Source organism: Saccopteryx bilineata, chromosome 5 (genome assembly GCF_036850765.1).
Source record: "Saccopteryx bilineata isolate mSacBil1 chromosome 5, mSacBil1_pri_phased_curated, whole genome shotgun sequence".
In the NCBI taxonomy this organism is placed as follows: domain Eukaryota; kingdom Metazoa; phylum Chordata; class Mammalia; order Chiroptera; family Emballonuridae; genus Saccopteryx; species Saccopteryx bilineata.
The window spans coordinates 210,330,215-210,351,728 of record NC_089494.1 but is presented as its reverse complement, the minus strand read 5'-3'; the positions used below and the strand labels follow the sequence as shown (position 1 = coordinate 210,351,728).

General features: G+C 38.3%; 2 protein-coding genes across 8 annotated transcripts in view; both read right to left on the bottom strand.

The window, feature by feature from the left end:
• Positions 1–631: 631 nt before the first annotated feature.
• Positions 632–14,581, bottom strand: COX18 (cytochrome c oxidase assembly factor COX18). 3 transcript variants are annotated; one of them, XM_066281020.1, is made up of 6 exons: positions 14,097–14,581; positions 12,825–12,925; positions 9,543–9,706; positions 8,252–8,376; positions 6,380–6,487; positions 632–2,982 (listed from the first exon to the last, which is right to left on the bottom strand). In XM_066281020.1, the coding sequence occupies exons 1-6, from the start codon at positions 14,427–14,429 to the stop codon at positions 2,809–2,811; spliced, it is 1,005 nt and encodes a 334-aa protein (XP_066137117.1). In that variant the 5' UTR covers positions 14,430–14,581; the 3' UTR covers positions 632–2,808. The 3 variants fall into 3 exon arrangements, with proteins under 3 accessions (XP_066137117.1, XP_066137119.1, XP_066137118.1); XM_066281022.1 differs by having other exon boundaries at positions 6,380–6,448; XM_066281021.1 differs by having other exon boundaries at positions 8,252–8,373.
• Positions 14,582–19,487: 4,906 nt separating this feature from the next.
• Positions 19,488–21,514, bottom strand: part of ANKRD17 (ankyrin repeat domain 17) — a 181,541-nt gene continuing 179,514 nt past the window's right edge. For all 5 annotated transcript variants that reach the window (XM_066232624.1, XM_066232625.1, XM_066232627.1 and 2 more), the window contains one exon: positions 19,488–20,664. In XM_066232624.1, coding sequence (XP_066088721.1) covers positions 20,605–20,664 — 60 coding nt within the window. In that variant the 3' untranslated portion in view covers positions 19,488–20,604. The remainder of the gene's footprint in view (positions 20,665–21,514) is intronic.

Genomic DNA, 21,514 nt, shown 5'->3' with positions numbered 1-21,514 from the left:
GATTACAGACCACAGCCTTGGAGTTTTCCGAGCTATGTCTTGCTATTTACTATAAAATTGGCCGGAGAAAGAAATAATTTACCAGCTCGCAGTCAGTGGACTGATTCACCTCAGTTCGTACCATACTGGTTTCTTTTATTCATGAGTATATCTCAAGATCATAGCCACTCGCAACCCTACCAGAAATTATTTGAAACCTGGAGGGAAGGGCCCTGTATTCTCAAATAAACTTACTGTATACATTTGAAAAGCAAGTCAAAAAGTTTGAAAATAGGAAGGTAATAGGAAACTAGGTAAAATATAATTCTATTTTTTAAATTCAGTTGTTTTTAGAGAAGGGGGAAAGAAAGAGAGAAAGGGGGAGCGGCAGGAAGCACCAACTCTCATCTGTGCCTTGACCCGGCAAGCCGGGGTTTTGAACCAGCAACCTCAGTGTTCCATGTCAACGCTTTATCCACTGCGCCACCACAGGCCAGGCCAAAACATACATTTGAAAAAAAAAATACAAATGTACAATTTGGAATCAAGGGGACTCACAATAAACAAGGTAAAGTACACATGAAAGGAGACTCACCTATTTGAAAAGGAGTCAAGCATTCCTTTATTTTTTACTTATTTTTATTTATAGATTTCAGCAAGGGGGGAGACAGCAAGAAAGGCACATTGAGCTGTTCCTATAAGTACCCTCACCATGGACTGAAGCAACCTCTGCCCTTCGGGATGATGCTTTAAGCATCCATGCTATCTGGCCAGGGTGTTTTTACTTTTAAGAAAATGACAAACTTCTTTGAGTAGGATGAAGGAAGCAGACTTCCAACATCCCATCATGAGACAAATATCTGAATCAGTAAACAATGTTATACATACCAAGAGTTACCTTGTTCTAGAGACAGCCAAAATTTTTCTCAAATTTCTTTCCTATTTTTGCTATAAAAAACACAAGTATTTCTGTCTGTCTCCTTGATTGTAAATGCTACAAATAGTTATTCAAGGCAGTTCTATTTTATAAGGTCAGCACAATGACTGAATTATTATTGAATACTGAACCACTGCTCCTACATATATACAGGGTTCGGATCCTGCAAGCCTCTGCTCAGTTTTGTCAAAAATCAAAACTAAATTCATGTCCAACAGAACTCATGACTGAATGCTTACCTAATGCAGGTGTTTTCTTCTTAAGAAACTACACAGCCTTATTGTGATTAGGAACACTAGATGGCACTTCAGCACACTTGGGAGGCCATTTTAAATACAGAAATAAACAGTAAAAAGCACAAAAATGAGAAGGAAACACAGCACTAAACAGACAACAGAAAGGACTTACTCAGTTTGAAAGCTGAGATATGAAGGCAAAGCACTGCCTTGTTTGACTTCCTGCGAAATGTGCCTCAGGTGACAAATTATGTCCAAGAATGACATCAAAAGAATTGTATTAATTTGGGGTTTACAAATAAATTTTAGCAGGAAGACAAATTGGCAACTACAAAATTTGTGACTGAGGATTAACTGTACATAAATGTTAACTCCTTTACTGAGAAACATGGTTTTCTCAATAGGGCAATCATAAGCCAGGCTAGGAAGTCAGAGAATCTAGCCTCAACTGCTACCTCTAAATTCTCAGTGAGTTGCAAAAACATGGTAACCAAAATGGCTAAGATAATAAACATCACTCAAAAAATGACTAATTAATTTCTCTTCAGTTTTTATTTTATTGTAAAAAATAAGATGGAATGATAGAGCATCTCAGACTCAGGTTCATATTCCGACTCAGTGAAAATTTATAACTTACAATCTTCTCAAATGCATGCCAAATTTATACCTAAATATCTCAACCAGAATTAATTTTATTATCTTTTTAAGTTAAACAAGCAACCTGGGTCCTCAATTTACATTACCTGCCAATTTTTCCTATATTAATTATCTACCATAGTTTAAACTTACCCTTGGAGTATCTAATCCTTCCAAATAAACAACAGTTTATAAAATCACCTCCCTCATAGGTAGTTCCCTTCTGGTGTATCCTCCTTTGACTAAACAAACTTTAATGCTTAATTAAGATTTTTCCACTTTGGTCTCTAGTAGTACTTAGTTCCATACTTTGTGTTCCAGACTTCTTAAATTATAGAAAAGGAAAGTATACTTTTTGTATTCTTTCAGAACATGGTTGAGAAGCAACACAACCTACCATGTTAGGTGCTTTCCAGCACGCATGGACTACCCTAATATCATGTATTTCAGATCCATTATTTTAAAAAATCACACATTACCTCATTGTCAATCTATGCTCATTAGAGTAAGATTTCCTAACCAGGAGTTACCAGAGGCATTTCAGGGCAGTGGTCAATGAAGGCCCCCATGTTGTCAGTCCTAGGATTTTCCTTAAGAGAAAACCAGTTTTATCATATGTTCAAACAGGTTAATGATCATTCACACCTCCAAAATGTTAAGAATCGCCTCACTGGATTCTCTTATTTTATAAAATTTTAATGTAAGGGATTGTTTAGTACAATTTGACATTACTCAGTATCCAGTCCTACGCCCCCAAGTTCTAGCATATCTAGCAAGCTGTAATTTTATAAACAGATCCAGACATTTTTACATTCTTAGGATACAATTAAACACACTATACATTTCTAGCATTTAAAAAATTTTAAGTATTATCAAATATAACTGGGTTATATTTTAACCCAAGTATTTCAGAGTTCATGATTTTAAATAAAGGCAAATTAAATCATATCTGAACAGACTTTCTAAGTATATTAATAAGGTGGTAGTGACACTTTTGTTTCAAAACTGCTGAAAAGTACATCATTTTCTTGAAATGAACTTGGCGTAAAAGGCAGCAAAGAGGTCCTTATAAGGAGTGTCTGACTCTCCCCGGGTCAATGGTATTCGGCAGAGCCGGCGAAACCTAGGAGAACGCAGCAGCAAGTTCTGTGAAAGGCCCATGAAGCTGGAGCATAACCAGTAGAGAACAATTGACTATAAAAAAAAGAAGACATAAATGTTAACACCTCTGCCTTCTCCAAGGACACCAAGCTCCAGAGACAAGCAGGCAATAAAAAAAACTTATAACCTCTGTAAACAGAAGTACCTCTAGACTGATCAAGACTTGCAGTGGTTATTAAATACCTGTGATAGACCTAATTGGTAAGAAAGGACGGAAGGAAGACCAAAAAAGAAAAGAAAGCAAAAGGAGAGGCATTCATCACAGAAACTGGGTAACAGAGAGTAGCTCCCAAAGGTGCAAGCGAGTTCTCAGCTCCCTTCTTTGGCACTTGAGCATGCTCCTTTCCTACCACGAGTCCCGGCACACTGCTCTATTGGAGGCAGCGTACTGGAGGTACGGCCATTTCTGATAGCAAACATAAGCCTCCTTAGACCTTGTTTTCCTCCATGTAGTCATCTACCTATCAGATTTGTCCAGTAATCAGTTGCTAAGTGTAGTCAGAAAAACTATCTTTGCCTTTTTCTAAGACATAGAATCTCAGCATTACCTTCCGTTTTCTATTGTACTACCATTCAGATTAATTTCTGTAGGTCAGTGACTAAGTTCTGCAGCCTCTCAAAACAATCCTTTCTCTCTCTCTCTCTCTCTATATATATATATATTCAAAACTCTTGAATATATATCTCTCTCTATATATATTCAAAACTCTATTTGAATATATATCTCTAGATATATATTCAAAACTCTTTTCTGGCATCAGAAAATAATGTGGTCCCTGAGGCATGACTATGTGGTGGTTGAATCCAGGCCCTGGAGTCAAACTGCTTGAGTATAAATTCCACTTATTTGACACTGGGTAAGCTATTTTTCTCCTGTTTCAATTTCCTCATGTATACAATGGCTATCCTTATCTATACAGGCACTTTGAAGAATAAATGAGATCATTCACAGAGTGGTAAACACAGTGTATGGCCCATACTAAGCACTTGCATTTGTTCCAAAAGCAAGTTTGTAAGGAGCAGAAAGAAACGCATCATTAAAGGCAGAGTAGCACTTTAGTTAAGACCAAGAACCAAGCTGCCTGGATGTGTGTTACGACTCTGCCACATAATAGATGAGTTACCTTGGATGAGTTACTTAACCTCTCTGTGCTTATGTTTCCTTATCACTAAAGTACAGATTATAATAGCACCTACTTCAGTGCAATGTTGGGAGAATTATGCGAGCCAATATATGTAAACCACTTTAAATGTTACCTGGCACAAAGTCAATGTTGACTAAACATTAGCTATCAACATCATCTGATTTATCTACTAAGCAAAAAATTCCCTGAACTCAACTCTACAGGCTACAAATATTCTACTAAAAACCGTTCTTATTCCTTAGCGATAAAGTCCTAATTTTCAGCTGAATATATTGTTACCTCAAGAAGAAAAGACAGCCTGACCAGGAGATGGCACAGTGGATAGAGCGTTGAACTGGGATGCGGAAGGACCCAGGTTCGAGACCCCGAGGTTGCCGGCTTGAGCAAAAAAAAAAAGCTCACCAGCTTGGACCCAAGGTCGCTGGCTCAAGCAAGGGGTTACTCAGTCTGCTGAAGGCTCACGGTCAAGGCACATGTGAGAAAGCAATCAATGAACTAAGGTGTCACAACGAAAAACTGATGACTGATGCTTCTCATCTCTCTCCGTTCCTGTCTGTCCCTATCTATCCCTCTTTCTGACTCTGTCTCTGTAACACACACACACACACACACACACACACACACACACACAGACAAGACAACTTCCCAGCCTCTTCTGCAGTGAGGTGTGGCCACATAACGAAGACACAAGCACAGTGTTTGGTGGGACCTCTGGCAAGGCTACTTACAAGCACACAAAGCACCCTCTTACCATCCCAGCAGGATTATAGGCTCCCACAGCCTTCATGACCATATTGTTGGCCTTAAGGACAGAGATTACAGACTGTGGATGATGGGACATTAAGACAGAAGCAGGCAGGGCCTCTCCTGTCTTTCAAATGCTGCCATATTGGCTCTACACTAAACTGCCTAACTGAATTTCCTATATTTGAGAGAATAAACTTTTGGGTATTTAAGACATTTTTAGATTTGTGACTCATTTTGAACCCAGTCTCTCATTAAACTTCATTGCTCTTATTTTATCTGAGCTATGGGTTTCCTTGGTTATGATTGGTATTATTTCTCACCAGGAATGAAGTGAATCTGTATTTTTCTATTTCTAAGGGATATTTCAGATTATTATATAAAAATTACTATAACAGGCACTCGGTATTTCATTAATTCTCACAGGCCTTATAATATCCATTTTAGAAATGTGAAAACTTATTTAACACAGGATTAATGACAATATTATGTCCAAGGGATAGCTTTAAAAATACATTTTTTTCTTTTTCTTTTTTTGTGACAGAAACAGAGAGACAGAAAGAGGGACAGATAGGGGCAGACAGACAGGAAGAGAGATGAGAAACATCAATTCTTCATTGCAGCTCCTTAGTTGTTCATTGATTGCTTTCTCATATGTGCCTTGACCAGGACTACAGCAGAGTGAGTGACCCCTTGCTCGAGCCAGCGACCATGGGGTCATGTCTGTGATCCCACACTCAAGCCAGCGACCCTGCACTCAAACTGGCAACCTCGGGATTTTCAACCTGAGTTCTCTGCATCCCAGTCCAATGCTCTGTCCACTGCCTGGTCAGGCTAAAAATAAATTTTTGATGTTGAAAACATACTGTTCCAGATTCCTAAGACAAGTACTATGAAAAACTTTTATATACTGATATAACCCTCAATATCAGCAGCAAGTGAATTCTACTTTATGGTTGTGTCAGCTTCGAGCAAGGAGAGCTACAGGCGACATAGCTTTCCTCTTCGCACTAAGTATCCGTGGGAAATGAGCAAAAGACTAAAATCACAAAATAACTGCAAACAAAACTATTTTCTATTTCTGTCAAAGTTTAATTACAAGTAAATGAAGATAAGTGTACCTATCTCATAAAGAGTTGTCTCAGATTAAATAATATTACATATAAACCTATACAGACTTGGCAAAAGTTGTACTGCTTCTTTAAGACCATTCTTGGCCTGGTCTACGAACAAAGGAAGAATTCAATATATCAACTAATCAGAAAAAATACTTTGTTCACAGTACTATGCAAGGTACTTTGCAAGATTATAAAATGAAAAAAGTGTTTGACTTAGTAGAAGAGTTCAGACACATTCAAATAGAAGATCTACCAATCCAAAGAAATATTTAAGTGTCACTTGGTGACAGACAGTAAATTAGTTATTATAGAAACCAGTAAGGGAATGAGTACTCAGAGAAAGTTCAGTAGGAGAGGCAGAATCCCAGTCAGGCTACACTAAGATCAGACAAGATTTAGCACATGATGCTGGTGCTTACTCACTGAAGGTACTGTCGCAGCAATTGGAATCATCAACACTGATACTGCCCGAACAAAGTGCGTAGCATACGCCTGAAAACGAGACATTCTAATTTTTTGCAGAGCAAAAATCTGAAGGGGTAGAATACATACATACACACCGATTATTAAAATGCATATTAAATTAGACAAGCTTTAAACACAAACTGATTATTGACTGGCCTCCACTTATATTTTAATAAAAGCAAAAAAATATATATAAAATATTAATGATAAAACACTGATAAATTTATTTGGTTCATCATTTATCTTTTATAAAACTTAATAATTATGCAAAGTCTTAAATGTAGCTTTAATTAACAGCAATAAAGAAGAGATTCAGCTATATTAAATAGAATCACAACGTAATTTTTACAAGTCAATATTTTTTAAAGACTGTAAGAGTGAAAATCCCCTCAAGATAGGTATTATGTATGAATCGTGACCCTTGTTTTTTGGTACTTAAATACAGCACCTCACATGAAGAAGGAACTTGGTATCCCAAAGGGTTGTGATCTGGCTACACGGATTAAGGGAAGAATCAAGGCTAGGAAGAGTAGTTATGACCCTGAATTACTTATTAAGAGGCAGCACAGCATAATGACAATAAGTGTAGACTAGGCCCAAACTTCCTAGGTTCACGTGGCAGCCCTGCCTTTAGTGTTTATGTAACTTTGCACAAGTTACTTATTACTTCTGTGTCTCACTTTCTCCACCTTAAAAAGGGTGTAATAGCAGTATCTACATCACAGGATTAGTCTAAGAATTTAGTTAATTAATGTGTAAACTGCTAAAATAGTACCTGAAACATGGCCTATGTTACGTAAGAACAAGCTTTTATTAAACTTATGTACACTGGATGAGTGGATGCTATAAGGCAGCGGTTCTCAACCTGTGGGTCGCGACCCCGGCGGGGGTCGAACGACCAAAACCCAGGGCTCTACGGGGTCGCGACCCACAGGTTGAGAACCGCTGCTAGAGAACTGAGATGAATCCATGGTGACCCTGTGTTTATCACTTTCTTCTTTATAACAAATACTCACTAAGTATCAACCATGTTCATAAGGTAAGATTCTGCTAGGTGGTCCTAGGGATATACACTAAGACTGGAGTCTTTCTTCAACAAACTTTCACCCAACAACTTATAGTAGCATCCTTTTTTTTTCTTGTCTAAAAAAATAAGGGATATATTAGATTTCTTAGACACCAGTAAACATGAGGTCTAAGATCTCAACTGACTTAGACTATTTCTAAAGTTTCTCACAGTTCAAAGAGTCTATGTTCTACTCAAGAGTCTGAGAACAACACTATATTAAACTAAAGGCATGCTTCCCATAAACTGTTGAGTAAAGGAGCACAGAATAATGGTAAGCTAATATGCGTGTGGTTTTCCACTCCATTTCACAAAGAATGTCTACGATTTTTCTAAGGTCACAAAACTAAAAAACAGCAATCAGGTAGTGACTTTGTTCCCTGCCTATAAATTTACATATTAAACATATGTACAAAAATACCAGTCTGTTGTGGGGAATAAAACCAGATTGATTAGGCATCTTAATCACTGTCATCATAAAACTGAATGTTTTAGAATCATATAATTTTAAAGCTAAAAGGGATTTTGGAAGTGTCCTAATTCAGTCTCTTATTTTAATTATGAGCATTCTGTTCCCCAGGGAGGTTAAGGAACTGGCCTACGACAATTAGTTTTTCAATGGCTAATCTGCAACCAGAAACCAAGTTTAATTCTAGCTCCATGTTAGAATTAAGAATCAAACACATTTATATTTGATGTCAAAATGGCAACAACAGAAATCCTAGTAATTTAAATGACAAGTACATTTATTTAAAACCACTGACCTCTACTATTAATAAATTGATGACACCAAGGGAGACAGGCAGAATCCAAGTGGAATCCAGTGCAGTGAGGTCAGGAAACCACAGGGCCCCACCAGTGGCTAACTGCTCCCGAACAGAAAAACCTGCTGAAAGTTTTATAAACAAAATAATTTTTAAAAACAGCACAAGGAAACATACAAGATCTAAGTAGTATGATAATTCCAATAAGGTGTCCCTCACACTAAAGACTTGAAATGGTTTTATTCAAGCTATTTTCATTCCACAACACAAGTTCAGTCCTTCCTGTAGTGAGAAAGCAGCAAGCAGCTTTATGTAGTAAACAGACAGCACAAAAATACGTAGCAGCTGTCTTTTCATACTTTAATTTAAATAATTATGCAGTCATAGGCCACTTCTTTCAAGTCTATTCAGATGATTTTTGGTTAGAAATGCATTTACATGAAAGTAAAGTACAAATGTTTAAGTTTATACTGTTTCTTAATGTTTACTTTAATAACTATGAAAGCTTTTCTGCTCTTAAGTTTACAAACAGCCTGACCAGGCGGTGGCGCACTGGATAGAGCGTTGGACTGGGATGCTGAGGACCCAGGTTCGAGACCCCGAGGTTGCCAGCTTGAGCGCGGGCTCATCTGGTTTGAGCAAAGCTCACCAGCTTGGACCCAAGGTCGCTGGCTGAGGCAAGGGGTTACTTGGTCTGCTGAAGGCCCACAGTCAAGGCACATTTGAGAAAGCAATCAATGAACAACTAAGGTGTTACAACGAAAAACTAATGATTGATGCTTCTCATCTCTCCGTTCCTGTCTGTCTGTCCCTGTGTATCCCTCACTCTCTCTGTCTCTGTAAAAATAAATAAATAAAATAAATAAAATTAAATTAAAAATTAAAAAAAAGTTTACAAACAAAAACAATTGTTGGCTAGGAAACCTAATTATGAAATTGTAACACTAATTTTATTATGACCTCAACACAGCTAGTCTGCTTACACTTAATATTTTTAATTCTATATTTATACTCTTTATAAGGAAGATGTTTCAAATATTCTATAAAGACCAGATAAAAGAACATAGAAGCAGACCTGACTGGCGATGGTGAGCCCACAGTGCAGTGTACAGATGATGTGTTATGGAATGGTACATCCGAAACCCATGTAATTTTATTAACCAATATCACCCCAATAACGTCAATTAAAAAGTAGTCTAATTATTAAAAGTGTTATTTTTTATTTCTTCTTCAGAGTACAAAGACAATGTTAGAAAACTTATTTGGGGGAAACAGATTCTATCATAACCACCTTCTGAGTGTGTTGCCCCTGTGCTAAAATTCCGGAGTGCAACCGACATGAAGATCCACATTGGAAGCTGAATCCAGACCAACACCGTAGCTTTAAAAGGGTGGCAGTTATCCCGAACATACAGCTCTGAAACGTGCCTCCGCATATTCTTTAGATACGTGAGCCTATTTTGAGGGAAGAGGGGAAAAGGGAAAGGAGAAAAATGTCATCTGACCACTAGTTGTGCTTCATGGTCATAGCACAAACACAGCCAAGTCGTGGTTACTGGCTGAAGGATTTGTGTAGGATTTTTAATTGTCATAAGCCTTATTAAAAGACTGTCTAGGCCTGACCTGTGGTGGCGCTGTAGATAAGGTCGATGTGGAAAGCTGAGGTTGCTGATTCAAAACCGTGGGCTTGCCCAGTCAAGGCACACAGGAGAAGCAACTACTATGAGTTGATGCTTCCCATTCTTCCCCTCACTTTTCTCTCTTTCTCCCTCTCTTTGTAAAATCAATCAATAAGATAAATATATATAAAAAGAAACTGCCTACACAAAAAGAAAATAAAGGCTTTTACTGAAAATTCTCTGGTAATGTACACAAATCATGTAACAATTCAAGAGAGGGGGGTCCTCGGGTTATGACTCAGTTCTGTTCCTACTACAGTGACACTACTTGAATGTTGGTGTAAGCTGAAACACACCCTAGCCTAGTCACACACCTATCCTAAGACAGCTGTAAAATCAGAACCTAGAACATAAAACACAAATGTCCACATTACTGCGTATTCTTCCGCCGTGTGCAACCAAACTAGTTCACCCACACAGTCCGTTATGTATGACGCTAACGGTGTAAGCCGAAACACTCGTGTCTTAATTTTTTAAAGTTTTTATAGGCATGAGCGTCATAAACTCGAAACATCGTATGTTGAGACTGTCGTAGCCCGAGGACCCCCTATAAACCTAATGTTGTCAGACAATAGGCTTTGTGCACGGTGATCTTTGGCCAATGATACTCTAGATAGGAAAACCTCACTACTAACATGGTATTACTACAATTTCTATCAGAAATACTAATGGTGAAAGCACATTTTACTCAAATCCCTCCACTCCAGCCAAGCTCAATTATTTGGTTCCTGAATATATTTTCTGTAGTAATGTGGTTTTGTACTGTTTATGCTCTTAGCTTGTCAAAACATCTCCATTCTTCAGTTCTCTTTCATAAAGATTTGCTTCATTTGTTTCTGTTAATCATATTAGTTATTCCCATGCTTGTCTCAAGTCCCACTTGCTTACCTACAGGCTCCTTGAAGGTCAAATATTGGGTCTTATTCATCACTAAATCTCTTGCAGCACATTTTTTACATAGGTAAGGCATTCAATAGGTTTGCTAAATTTAACTGAAGTATAACGTACTGAATTAAGACAGTACATACCGCCATTCCAGGTTCTCTGTAATTTAGCCTCTGCCCCCTCTTCCAACTTTCTCTCCTGCACTCCCCTACAGAGTCCTGTACTTTCCAGTGTCTGAATTACTTAGGTCACCCAACAAACTAGACTTCCACATTGCCATAGCTGTGGAAATGATCACCACCCGTGTGGTCAATCCACTATCTGGGCTGTCTGTCTGACAGCCTTTCACCTTTCAACACTCAGCTCCCATTGGAAATGCAGGAAACCTGCAGATGTGTCTTCCCAGAAAGCCACCGTCTGTGTAAGGACGGGGCTGAACACTCATCCTGCCAGTGCTGTACAGGCAGGGTGCCACAGACATATCGAGGCGGCATTTACAACCCAGGTGAGCAGTTGCAAATCCATCCTTTTGGCCTAGAGCTGTAGTCCTGAGATTTTTCTGATTAGTAAAACTTCAAAACTGCAGGTTTGCCAACCTTTGATTTTATCGAGTAAAGACATTAAGCTATCACAATGACTTTTAAATGTCAGGTCTTTTTAACACTAAATAAATAGAAACAATTTCATATTGAAAATAGTAAATTTACACATATAAAATAAAAATATATGAATAAGCACGTATGTACATGTGTGTGTGTGTGTTTCTCATTGCTCTGAAATGGTGACCACTCTGTCACAGTCTAAGAAGGATCAGAATTTGGGAAACTAAGTCGTAGCTTAGACTGACTGCAGCAGGAGGACTAAGAAGTTCCCAGTGGAGGATGAAGCATGGTCAAGCACCCTTGGGCCAGGGTTTTCTAAGAGCCCAGGAAGATTAGTACACAGATTAACTCCAATGGGCGGACAGCACCCTGGCTATCCACTTGCTTCTATCATGACACTTACATTTCCTACATCCCCATTCCTGTGTGCCTGCTGTGTGTAAATAACCTGTATGACTTGTTAATAACTAAAATTTCAAAAGATCAGCACAGGTTTTCATCCTGTGAAACCTTCCCTGACTTTGCATAATGATCCAACTGCTTACACACACACACACACACACACACACACACACACACCTTTTTTTTTTTAAAGAGAAGGAGAAACAGGGAGACAGGAAGGGAGAAAGATGAGAAGCATCAACTTGTAGTTGCAGCACTTTAGTTGTTCATTGATTGCTTCTCATATGTGCCTTGACCAGGGGGCTCCAGCTGAGCCAGCGAGCTTGGGCTTCAAGCCAGCAACCTTTGGACTCAAGCCATGGGATCATATCTATGATCCCATGCTCAAGCTAGTAAGCCTACACTTAAGCCAGATGAGCCCATGCTCAAGCTGGCAACCTCAGAGTTTTGAACCTGGGACCTCAGTGTCCCAGGTCGATGCTCTGTCCACTGTGCCACCACCAGTCAGACCACAAAACCTTTTTTATAATACTTAATTCAGTTATTATTTAATTGCAGGTCTTTTCAGTAGGCTGGAGACCCTTAAGAATAAGAAACTTGCTCTTCTTATTGTTTCTCCATTTCTCTGCATTCAGACCAGTATACAAAACTATCATGCTACATAAACTTATTAAAATGTTATAGTAAAAAGAACTACTTTGCCTCTAAAGCAGCGGTTCTCAACCTGTGGGTCGCGACCCTGGCGGGGATCGAACGACCAAAACACAGGGGTCGCCTAAAGCCATCGGAAAATACATATTTATTTTACAATACATTATTAAATATGTATTTCCAATGGCTTTAGGCGACCCCTGTGTTTTGGTCGTTCGACACCCACCGGGGTCGCGACCCACAGGTTGAGAACCACTGCTCTAAAGCTACAGAAGAGCCAAACCTATAGTTAACATCTTCACTTACACATTATATACATATATTTTCAGTCTTATATGCATAAAATCAGCTTACCTGGCAACTCTTTTGGACCACCCCAACTGATTTGCACGAACTGCAACTTCTTGGTTAAGATGCCTCGCAATATTTTTTATTTCTGGCTGCAAATTCTCCACCTAGCTAAAGAAAAAGTAGAATTTGTTATGAGCACAAACAAATTTATAACCACTCATAATTTTACTTTCTATTCCCTCAATTTATTTAAGAGTGTGATTTCCTGAGTACGTCAAGAAACCTTAAGTCTAAGCATAAGATGTTAATTTGCGTATGATATCCTCAAAACAGCCAAATTCAAATTACAAATTAAACACTTAGTTGTGTGATCTTGGGCAAGTTACTTAACCTCTAAGATGCTGTTCCCTCAGTTATAAAATGTGTTTAACAGTATCTACCTACTTCACAGTTATTGTAAAGATTATGTAAGAAATGCACCCTGAACTTTTATATTTAATCCCTGGGTTTCCTCATAACTGTAAACTGAGCAAACAGAAGTTTATTAATTACGAATCTTTAAAATATGCTGTGATAGAGTCCCCAGAATTTTGCATTTGTATCTGCTTTTTGTTAATTCTTTCTGTAAAGTAGCTCACTACCTTAACGATGCTGACGAATCCTTCTGTTTTGTATTCAGGGTTTTCCCTGATGATAATAATCTTAAAAAATACTGTACGAAAGGCATTTTTTGAAGTCTCACCTTTGAATAATACTTTGCTTTCAATGCACTTTAACCCTTCATCGTGTGATTTCATGTCACAACCTTGTGGAGTAGGGCAGAAAGATGTTACCATCCTAATCCCACCGGCACTGAAGGTCGAGTGGCTAAGGCTAACCAGACACAGACCTGTAGGTGCAACGGCCTGGATAAGGAACCAAGTTTGCAAATCGCTAGCTTAGTTTTTTTTTTTTTTTTTCTTTCCTAATAAGATCAGTTGGAATACTTAAGGACTCATGATGCTGCAGACACACCGGCCGTTACAACCTCTAAGATCGTAGTTTTATACGTTTCATCACACAGTTTTCTCTGCTTCTGATTCCTTTCTCTCACTCTCTAACAAGCTTAGTAAACACTTGCGCCTTGAGCACAAATCCTGTAGGGTAAACGAAATGACAGATTCACGTGCCCTGAAACATCACCTATTTCACACATCCAATGCTGGTTAGCTTGCTTAGCAATGAAGTGGTCACGACGATTAATACTAAGCTCTCGGCAAGGAGGCGGTATCTCAAGCTGACCAACTGGCACCGAGGAGGTGGACGCGCAGGGCCCACGCGCTCGGCGCCCCTCACCTTCGCCAGGATGTAGTGCTGGTAGGCCGCTAGGGGCAGCGTGACGGCGCCACGCAGGGCCACGGTGGTGAGGAGGATGCTGCCCCACCAGGGCAGGCCCGTGGCGCTGTGCGCGCCGAGCAGCAGCTCTTCCACGCCCTGCACCGGCGCCGAAGAGGCCAGGTCCTTGTACCAGCCGCCCGCGCCAACTGCAGACACCGAAGCCACCGCCCACGCGGGAAGAGCGGTGCACTTGCCACCGCCAGGTGGGGCCGGCGCAAACTGCGGGCCCCGGGCTCCGAGCCGCACGACAGGCAGCGGCTGCAGCCACCTACCGCCAAGCCTGCAAAGCATGTTTGCGCCAGGGCTGAGCCCAAAACGCGAGCTTCACAGACTACCTGCAGGTACAATTCCGCCGAGGCCGCCGTGAGCATGCGTCAGCGACCCGCGGGCATAAAGTGAGCGCACGCCGGCTCTCAGCCTCTGTTGACCTTCCAGTCAAGCCAGTGACGTTCGCGTCGCATTAGCGATGACGTACGAGACTGGGAAGTACCGCCTTTCCCACGCGGCACTGGGCAGGCCTACTGCGCATAAACGAAACTTGTGAGCTGCGTGCGTAGCCCTCCTCCCAGCCGGACCGGAATTGCAGAGGCAGGGGCGGGGCCTGTTCGTTAGTAAGGTCCGTCTTGCCGCGTGCCTTTTCATTCTTCTTGCTTAAACTAATCGTGTCATTCGTAGCGAGTAAGTGTTTTTTGTTACCTTAGGATAGTCCCCACCTATGTATGAGCGTCCTGATTGCTTCCACAATAGATCGAAATAGATTATACTGCCTGAGTCAACACGTGGCTGAACTGCCAGCTTGGAGAGAGGCATGTTTCTGACCGACCTTTTTAAATCAGCACCTCTTATGCACAGGCACAGTATCAACATTGAATTGGCTCATCTGTACTAGTTTACACGTTCATCCCACCTGCAAACAGTTTCCTCTTATCTCTCATTATACAACAGCAGCAAAACTTAAGGGTAAAGTACCTCTTAGTCAACGGGAATTATCAATGGCAGCACGTGAACTCTTTCCTAGAGCTTGTATGTATGTGTCCTATGTAAACTGTCGAGTCTGAACTGCAACATCAGATGTCTTCCGGTTAAAAGGAATACATCAGGTCTACATGGACTTTGGAGAGGGGTGGGGAGGTCGAGGAGGTATGGGGGACTAAATGATGAAGGAAGGTGAGGATGGGGTGTGTGGGGAGGTGAAACAATACAGCGTACAGAAGTTGTGTAGTATAATTGTGCACCTGGAAGCTGTATCATTTTATTAGCCAATGTTACCCCAGAAAACAAACAAAAAGTCTACATGCACTAATTTCTTATATTGTTGCTGGTAACAGTAAACTGGAATGACATGAAGGAGTTAACATAAAAGGGTCATCCCTAGATTTAAGAGGCCATGTTGTGTTTTGTGGAATAAAATATTAAAACAAAGAAGCTTGTGATAAATGTTGGGTTAATGTCAAACTGTAGCAATTGATACCAGATATTCTCTGGATCCTGTAAGTCATCTTCCTTCAAACTGACAAATTCATATGAATTTTTAAATGGGTTTAAACACGTCCTAGTATATACTATACTTCTCACAAAAATTAGGGGATATTTTATTGCTTCATATTTATTTTGAAATATCCTCTAATTTTTGTGAGCAATATATATCTCCAAGCCAGATTTTCATCCTGTCATCTCATGGCACGTGTAAATAACCAAAATTCTGCGGCATACCAAAAGTATATATTTGGGCGATCTAACAAAAAAATTAAAGGTATAATTTTGATTCACTCACACCAGACTGCTATTGTCATTTGACAATCTAAGGGGAAAGGTGAGTGCCCCAACTAAATAGGCGTTGCTTGCTTTAGTAAGGTTGAAAATAGCTGCTTTGAAAAGAAGCAACTGGTTGCTGTTGATTTAAAATGGAAACATTTTAAAATGGAAATATCTTCACCTATAGATTGTGAAAGATGCGACTTGTCGCATTCCTCTCCTTCCAGAGAATTGTTGACCCTCGTTGGTCCCTCACACAGCAGCAGTTATGCCTGGCTTTTTAATACCCAGAAGAAATTTACTTTAAAATATCCTAAAACAAAATATCCTTATTTATGCTTTCACTATTCATATAATCTAAGTCCAGTTTTCCAGCTATTGCTCAGATCCCCAAGACTTCCTACTATGGAGCCGTATCAGGGGTCAGGAATGGGACCTCTTGAAGCAGTCAGTGTAGGTCTTCCTTTTCTGCTACTGTTTGGGGTAACCTTATTCTCATTTTAAAGTGTTTGACTATTGTGATCTAAATAAAATTTAAGAGTATTTAACTTATTTCATACATATACATAAAATACATTTCTTAACTCATAATGGGGATGATCAGAATTTATCTACTTAAAGAATGTTAGGGGGAAAATGTCTATAAAGTCCAATAAAAAAGTAAAATATTAGCACTAACGTGTATGTACTAGTCATCCAACAGTGTGATGTCCTGTATCTTTTGAGTTGCAAAGTACAGTATAAATTGACCATATAAATATTGAGCAATCCAACCAAAATCATGTCAAACCTAATACTTTGAAAATCAACTTGTGCAAACTATTAAAACATTTTTAAGTTCAATTTTTAAAATGAGCCTATTCCTATTTTTAATATTAGTTATGTCAAACGACTAATTTTTTAAATTTGTATTTAAGCTCCTTAAAAACAGACTATGTATGTCTGCAGCTACTGAAATTCTTATCCATCGCAGTGCTTAACGAAGGAGTGGAGCTCAAAATTTGAAATGTAGGCCCCAGAGTGTGGTGGTGCAGTGGATTGAACTTTGACCTGGAATGCTGAGGTTGCTGCTTCATAATCCTGGGCTTGCCCCATCAGGGCACATACCACAAGCAACCAATGAACTAAAGTGAGGCAACTATGGGCTGATTCTTCTCATCCCCTGCCCCCTGCAAAATCAATAAATGAAATTTAAAAAAAAATTTAATATAGGGCATTGTAAACTATGTATATGTACAGTTATTTAAATTTCTCATTTTCCAAACATGCTTTCTGAAGTGTTTGACAAAACAAACTTTAAAAGATATTTTCGCAATTGTTAAAGTGACCTCTGGAATCAGATTTAGTTTTCTTTTTCTCCTATTTAAGGTGTTCCTTTTCAAAACCAAAGCTACCTAATACAGTGTTAATTTATTTTCTCCCTTTATTGAAAAACATTACTTGTATCATCTTTCTTAAGATTGGTTCTTAAGCATTGAGCATGCAGAATTGGCTTTTACCTTGCAAAAATGTGAATTCATTTAAAGGCAATTTAGTATGAAACCTCTTACATCTATTAATCTTGTAGTCCAACTGTCAACATTATAAAGGAATTTTTATGTCAAAACCACTGTGGCCCATTTCTCTTCTATCTTTACTTAACCACAATACAAGTGGTGATATTTTTGCAATCAATCAAGGTGTTTAACAACGTAGGTTATATTAAAGCACTAAAGATGCTGTCATGCTAAATTCCAGTCACCTGGAATTAACACCTGTTAATTCACAATTAGTAACTCTAGGTCCTTGAGTGTTGTGACTTGTTTAAGCAAGCATTTATCAATGGGATATATATTTCCAAAGAGACTTAGGAGCATCGAGAATTTATCAAGCATAACGTAAGTATACCAAACAATATTAAAGAAAAATTTGGATAGGTTCATTTATCATAGTGAATGAAATATTGACTTTGATATTACAGTGACTTAAAACAGTGAATGGTTTTTAGTTAGTATTTCAGTTATTTCAAAATAATGCTGATTTTAAAATTTGTTATTTAAAAATGTTTTGGCATGCTTTAAATGTTGTTATGTAATGCCAGATCAGTGGGAATGAATGTTTCTGACAGAATATTTTCATAAAGAAAAAGGATCATTTAGGAATCTATCCCCTATCCCCCTTTCTTTTCTGAGTTGACTATAAGTCATTTTCAATGACTAATAAAATGATTTAATTTTACAGAAATGAAAAACAGAAGGGGAAAAGTCTTTCAAATAAAATACCCAAATCAGTTTTTTGTGACTATGTTGAAATATGTTTGAAAGGCATGAAATGGGCATTCTGTTGTCATAGGTAAACAAAATCATCTCTAAAGTAATATGGTTAGTATAAATACATTACATAAACTGAGATATTGACTATTTGGGGATTTAAAGTATGAACTAACCTAAGCATTATTTCCAAGAATTAAGTCACTTGTTAAAAGAACAGAGAAAAGAAATGCATTGGGTCATCTGCAATTACACATACCACATACTTTCAAAAAAAGGGGGGAAGAAGACCTGTGTGGTCTCAAAAGATAATGTTTTTTATTGTTAAAAATGCACTGCATTACATTTGAAATATAAAAAAAAATGTATTTGAAAAATGTTCCTAGTACAGACTTCTAAAAGCATGGTATTGTACTTAACAAGCCCAATCTCCAAAATTAAATACGGAACATTCCAATCTATATCCCCACACCAGAATTTTAAAGTCAAGAAAATATAGGGCTTTTTCTCTTTTAGTAAGATATCCCATTTTAAGAAATTCAGTTTTATGAATCAATATAACTCACATGTCATAATAAATATTGGGTGGTAACTGTTACCTAGCAGGATTATTTTAATTAGAAAATAACCCTAATTAATATAGGAAAGAAGTTAACCAAAATATTATAGGATAGTGGCAAAAGTCATATAAAACATTCTGTTAAATAGCATTACATCCCTTTCATAGTAAAGTGCTACAATTTTATTTCATAGCTATACTTATTTGTAGGGTCTTACTTAGGTTTTCCTTTAAATTTGTTATCAATCATAGGAACAGAAATAAATTTATTTTAAGACCACCTCCTAAATTAAGATACATTTACAACCTCCAGTTATGTTTGAGAAATCTCCTTTTTTACTCTTTATTCAGGCTATCAGAAAAAAAATCTTTTCATTTACTTAAAAGAGCCAAAGAACTACGTTAATATTGTCAACATTCAGTGATTTATCTGAATTTGTTGTTTCACCATTGTAGAATTTGTCTAATTAAAAAAGAAACCAGATTGATAAATACATTATTTCACTTTTATGATTATTTCTTTACATTTCAACCATACAAATTTATTTTTCCATATGAGACAGGGTAGGACACATTCTTCTTAGATACGTTATTGTTTATTGTTTCAAGTGAATGGAATAGATAAATCCCGTTGAATAGTTTAGTGTGGCCCTGTATCTTATATAAACAGGTTAAATAAAGACTTTATTTTGTAATCTGTATTCATGTCTACCATAAATTGCCTTCATGACAAATGCAAAATTCCTTTTATTACTTGCCTCAAGTTAGCTTGATCCTTTTCAATGATAATACACAAGTGTAGAGAACAAAAGCCTTTAAAATTGGGGGGGAAATACTTTCCCCTAAATTACTGAAAATTGGAATTTTATGTTGACTCTTGAAACCAGAAAGCCAGAGTTAAGAATCAATATTATCCAATATAAACTAGTACACTGAATTGTTTAATAATAAACAGTATATTAAGAGCTTGTATATACTGACTGGGAATCAGTGGTGGTGGCTTTTTAAATTCTCAGAAAAGCTAAACATTTTATGGTTAGAGGAAACCACAGGTGATGGGGAAGGTGCTCCATGTCTTTATAGTAGCCATTACATTAAAAATGCTTACAAATTACTTCATGATCAGCAAGAGAATTTTACTGGTATTAGTGGTAAAGGTGAGGAGAGAAAGAGTGAAGTGTGTATTAGTTTTAAGTGTGACAAGGTAATAAAAAGACATAGAAAAGTGATTTCTTCTTCTATACGTGCTTTGCTGCAAACAAATTCAAAAGAGAGCAAGATGGGTATTTAAAAAGCCCATGTTGGGAAACATCACTGATAATGCCCTTTGTTTTACTTTAAATTACACAAGCAGAAAAGTTATGCTTATTAATAGTTTAATGTATGAAGGAAACATCCAGATTTCTGAATATGAAGGTACATATCTCACATTAATTTAAAGTCTACGTAAAGTAGAGCCTCTATACTGACATATTGAAATTTACTTTCTGCTTAGCCTTTTCTGTTATGTAAACAATTGTACATTTATTTTCCATTCTAAAACTTCAGGATCAAGTTTACATAATTTTGCTAAATTTCCGTGTTTGCTCAGAAGCAGTTTACAGTACTAATACCAACCAGCCAAAGAACAGCTTCAACAGAAAGTTATGTCCAAAGGGGAAGAGGAAGAGAAGAAAAGAAGAATGATAAGAAAATGCTAACTAAGGTCAAACAGATGATGATGGGGGATGGGCGGTCACAAATGTTCACAGAAAATAGGTCAGTTAGTAAGTTCTTCTGCAAAAAGCCTACACACTTCAGTCAAGCACATCAGTAGAATGATTTGGGAGCATAAATTTTTTTTCGGCCACTTGTGATTTCCTCTGAATGAAAAGGAATCTGCAGGTTAACAAGCTGGTCCTCCTCAGCCAAGCTGGTTCATATGCACACTGTTCATGTGAGGTGCCCAGGGTCCAGTCCACACCTATGATCAAGAACATGCATTTCATTAAATATGTCTTTAACATATACTTGGTTAAAATAAAACTCTAGCTATGGTTAAAATAGCTAAATCTCATTTAATTTGCAACATACTTGGAAACAATGAAAAGCAATGATAAACCATTTTACCTCCTCTTTCCTTGCCTCTCCTCTCATCTCTCCAAACAGATTAAAAAAAAAAAAATTGTGCCTGACCAGGAGGTGGCACAGTGGATAGAGCGTCGGACTGGGATGCGGAAGACCCAGGTTCGAGACCCGAGTCGCCAGCTTGAGCGTGGGCTCATCTGGTTTGAGCAAAAAAAAAAAAAAAAAAAAATCACCAGCTTGGGCCCAAGGTAGCTCGCTCAAGCAAGGGGTTACTTGGTCTGCTGAAGGCCCACAGTTGGGGCACATGTGAGAAAGCAATCAATGATCAACTAGGGTGTCGCAATGCACAACAAAAAACTAATGATTGATGTGTCTCATCTCTCCATTCCTGTCTGTCTGTCCTTGTCTATCCCTCACTCTGACTCTCTGTCTATAAAAAATAAAAATAAAAAAAAAAATTGCCTGACCAGGTGGTGGTGCAGTAGATAGAGCATCAGACTGAAACGTAAAGGACCCAGGTTCGAAACCCTGAGGTCGCTGGCTATAGCGTGGGCTCATCTGGTTTGAGCAAGGCTTACCAGCTTGAGCCCAAGGCAAGGTCACTGGCTTGAGCAAGGGGTCACTCAGTCTGCTGTAGCCCCAGAGTCAAGGCACATATGAGAAAACAATGAATGAATTAAGGTGCTGCAATGAAGTACTGATGCTTCTCATCTCTCTCCCTTTCTGTCTGTCCCTCTTTCTGACTC

What these genes read in the sequence shown, in the direction of transcription:
- COX18 (XM_066281020.1), bottom strand. Translation starts at nt 14,429, where the DNA reads ATGCTTTGCAGGCTTGGCGGTAGGTGGCTGCAGCCGCTGCCTGTCGTG. An exon ending in AGCACTACATCCTGGCGAAG is followed by an intron (nt 12,926 to 14,096) that starts GTGAGGGGCGCC and finishes TTCTTTAGCTAG; the next exon opens with GTGGAGAATTTGCAGCCAGA. An exon ending in TCAATTTATTAATAGTAGAG is followed by an intron (nt 6,488 to 8,251) that starts GTCAGTGGTTTT and finishes CTACCCCTTCAG; the next exon opens with ATTTTTGCTCTGCAAAAAAT.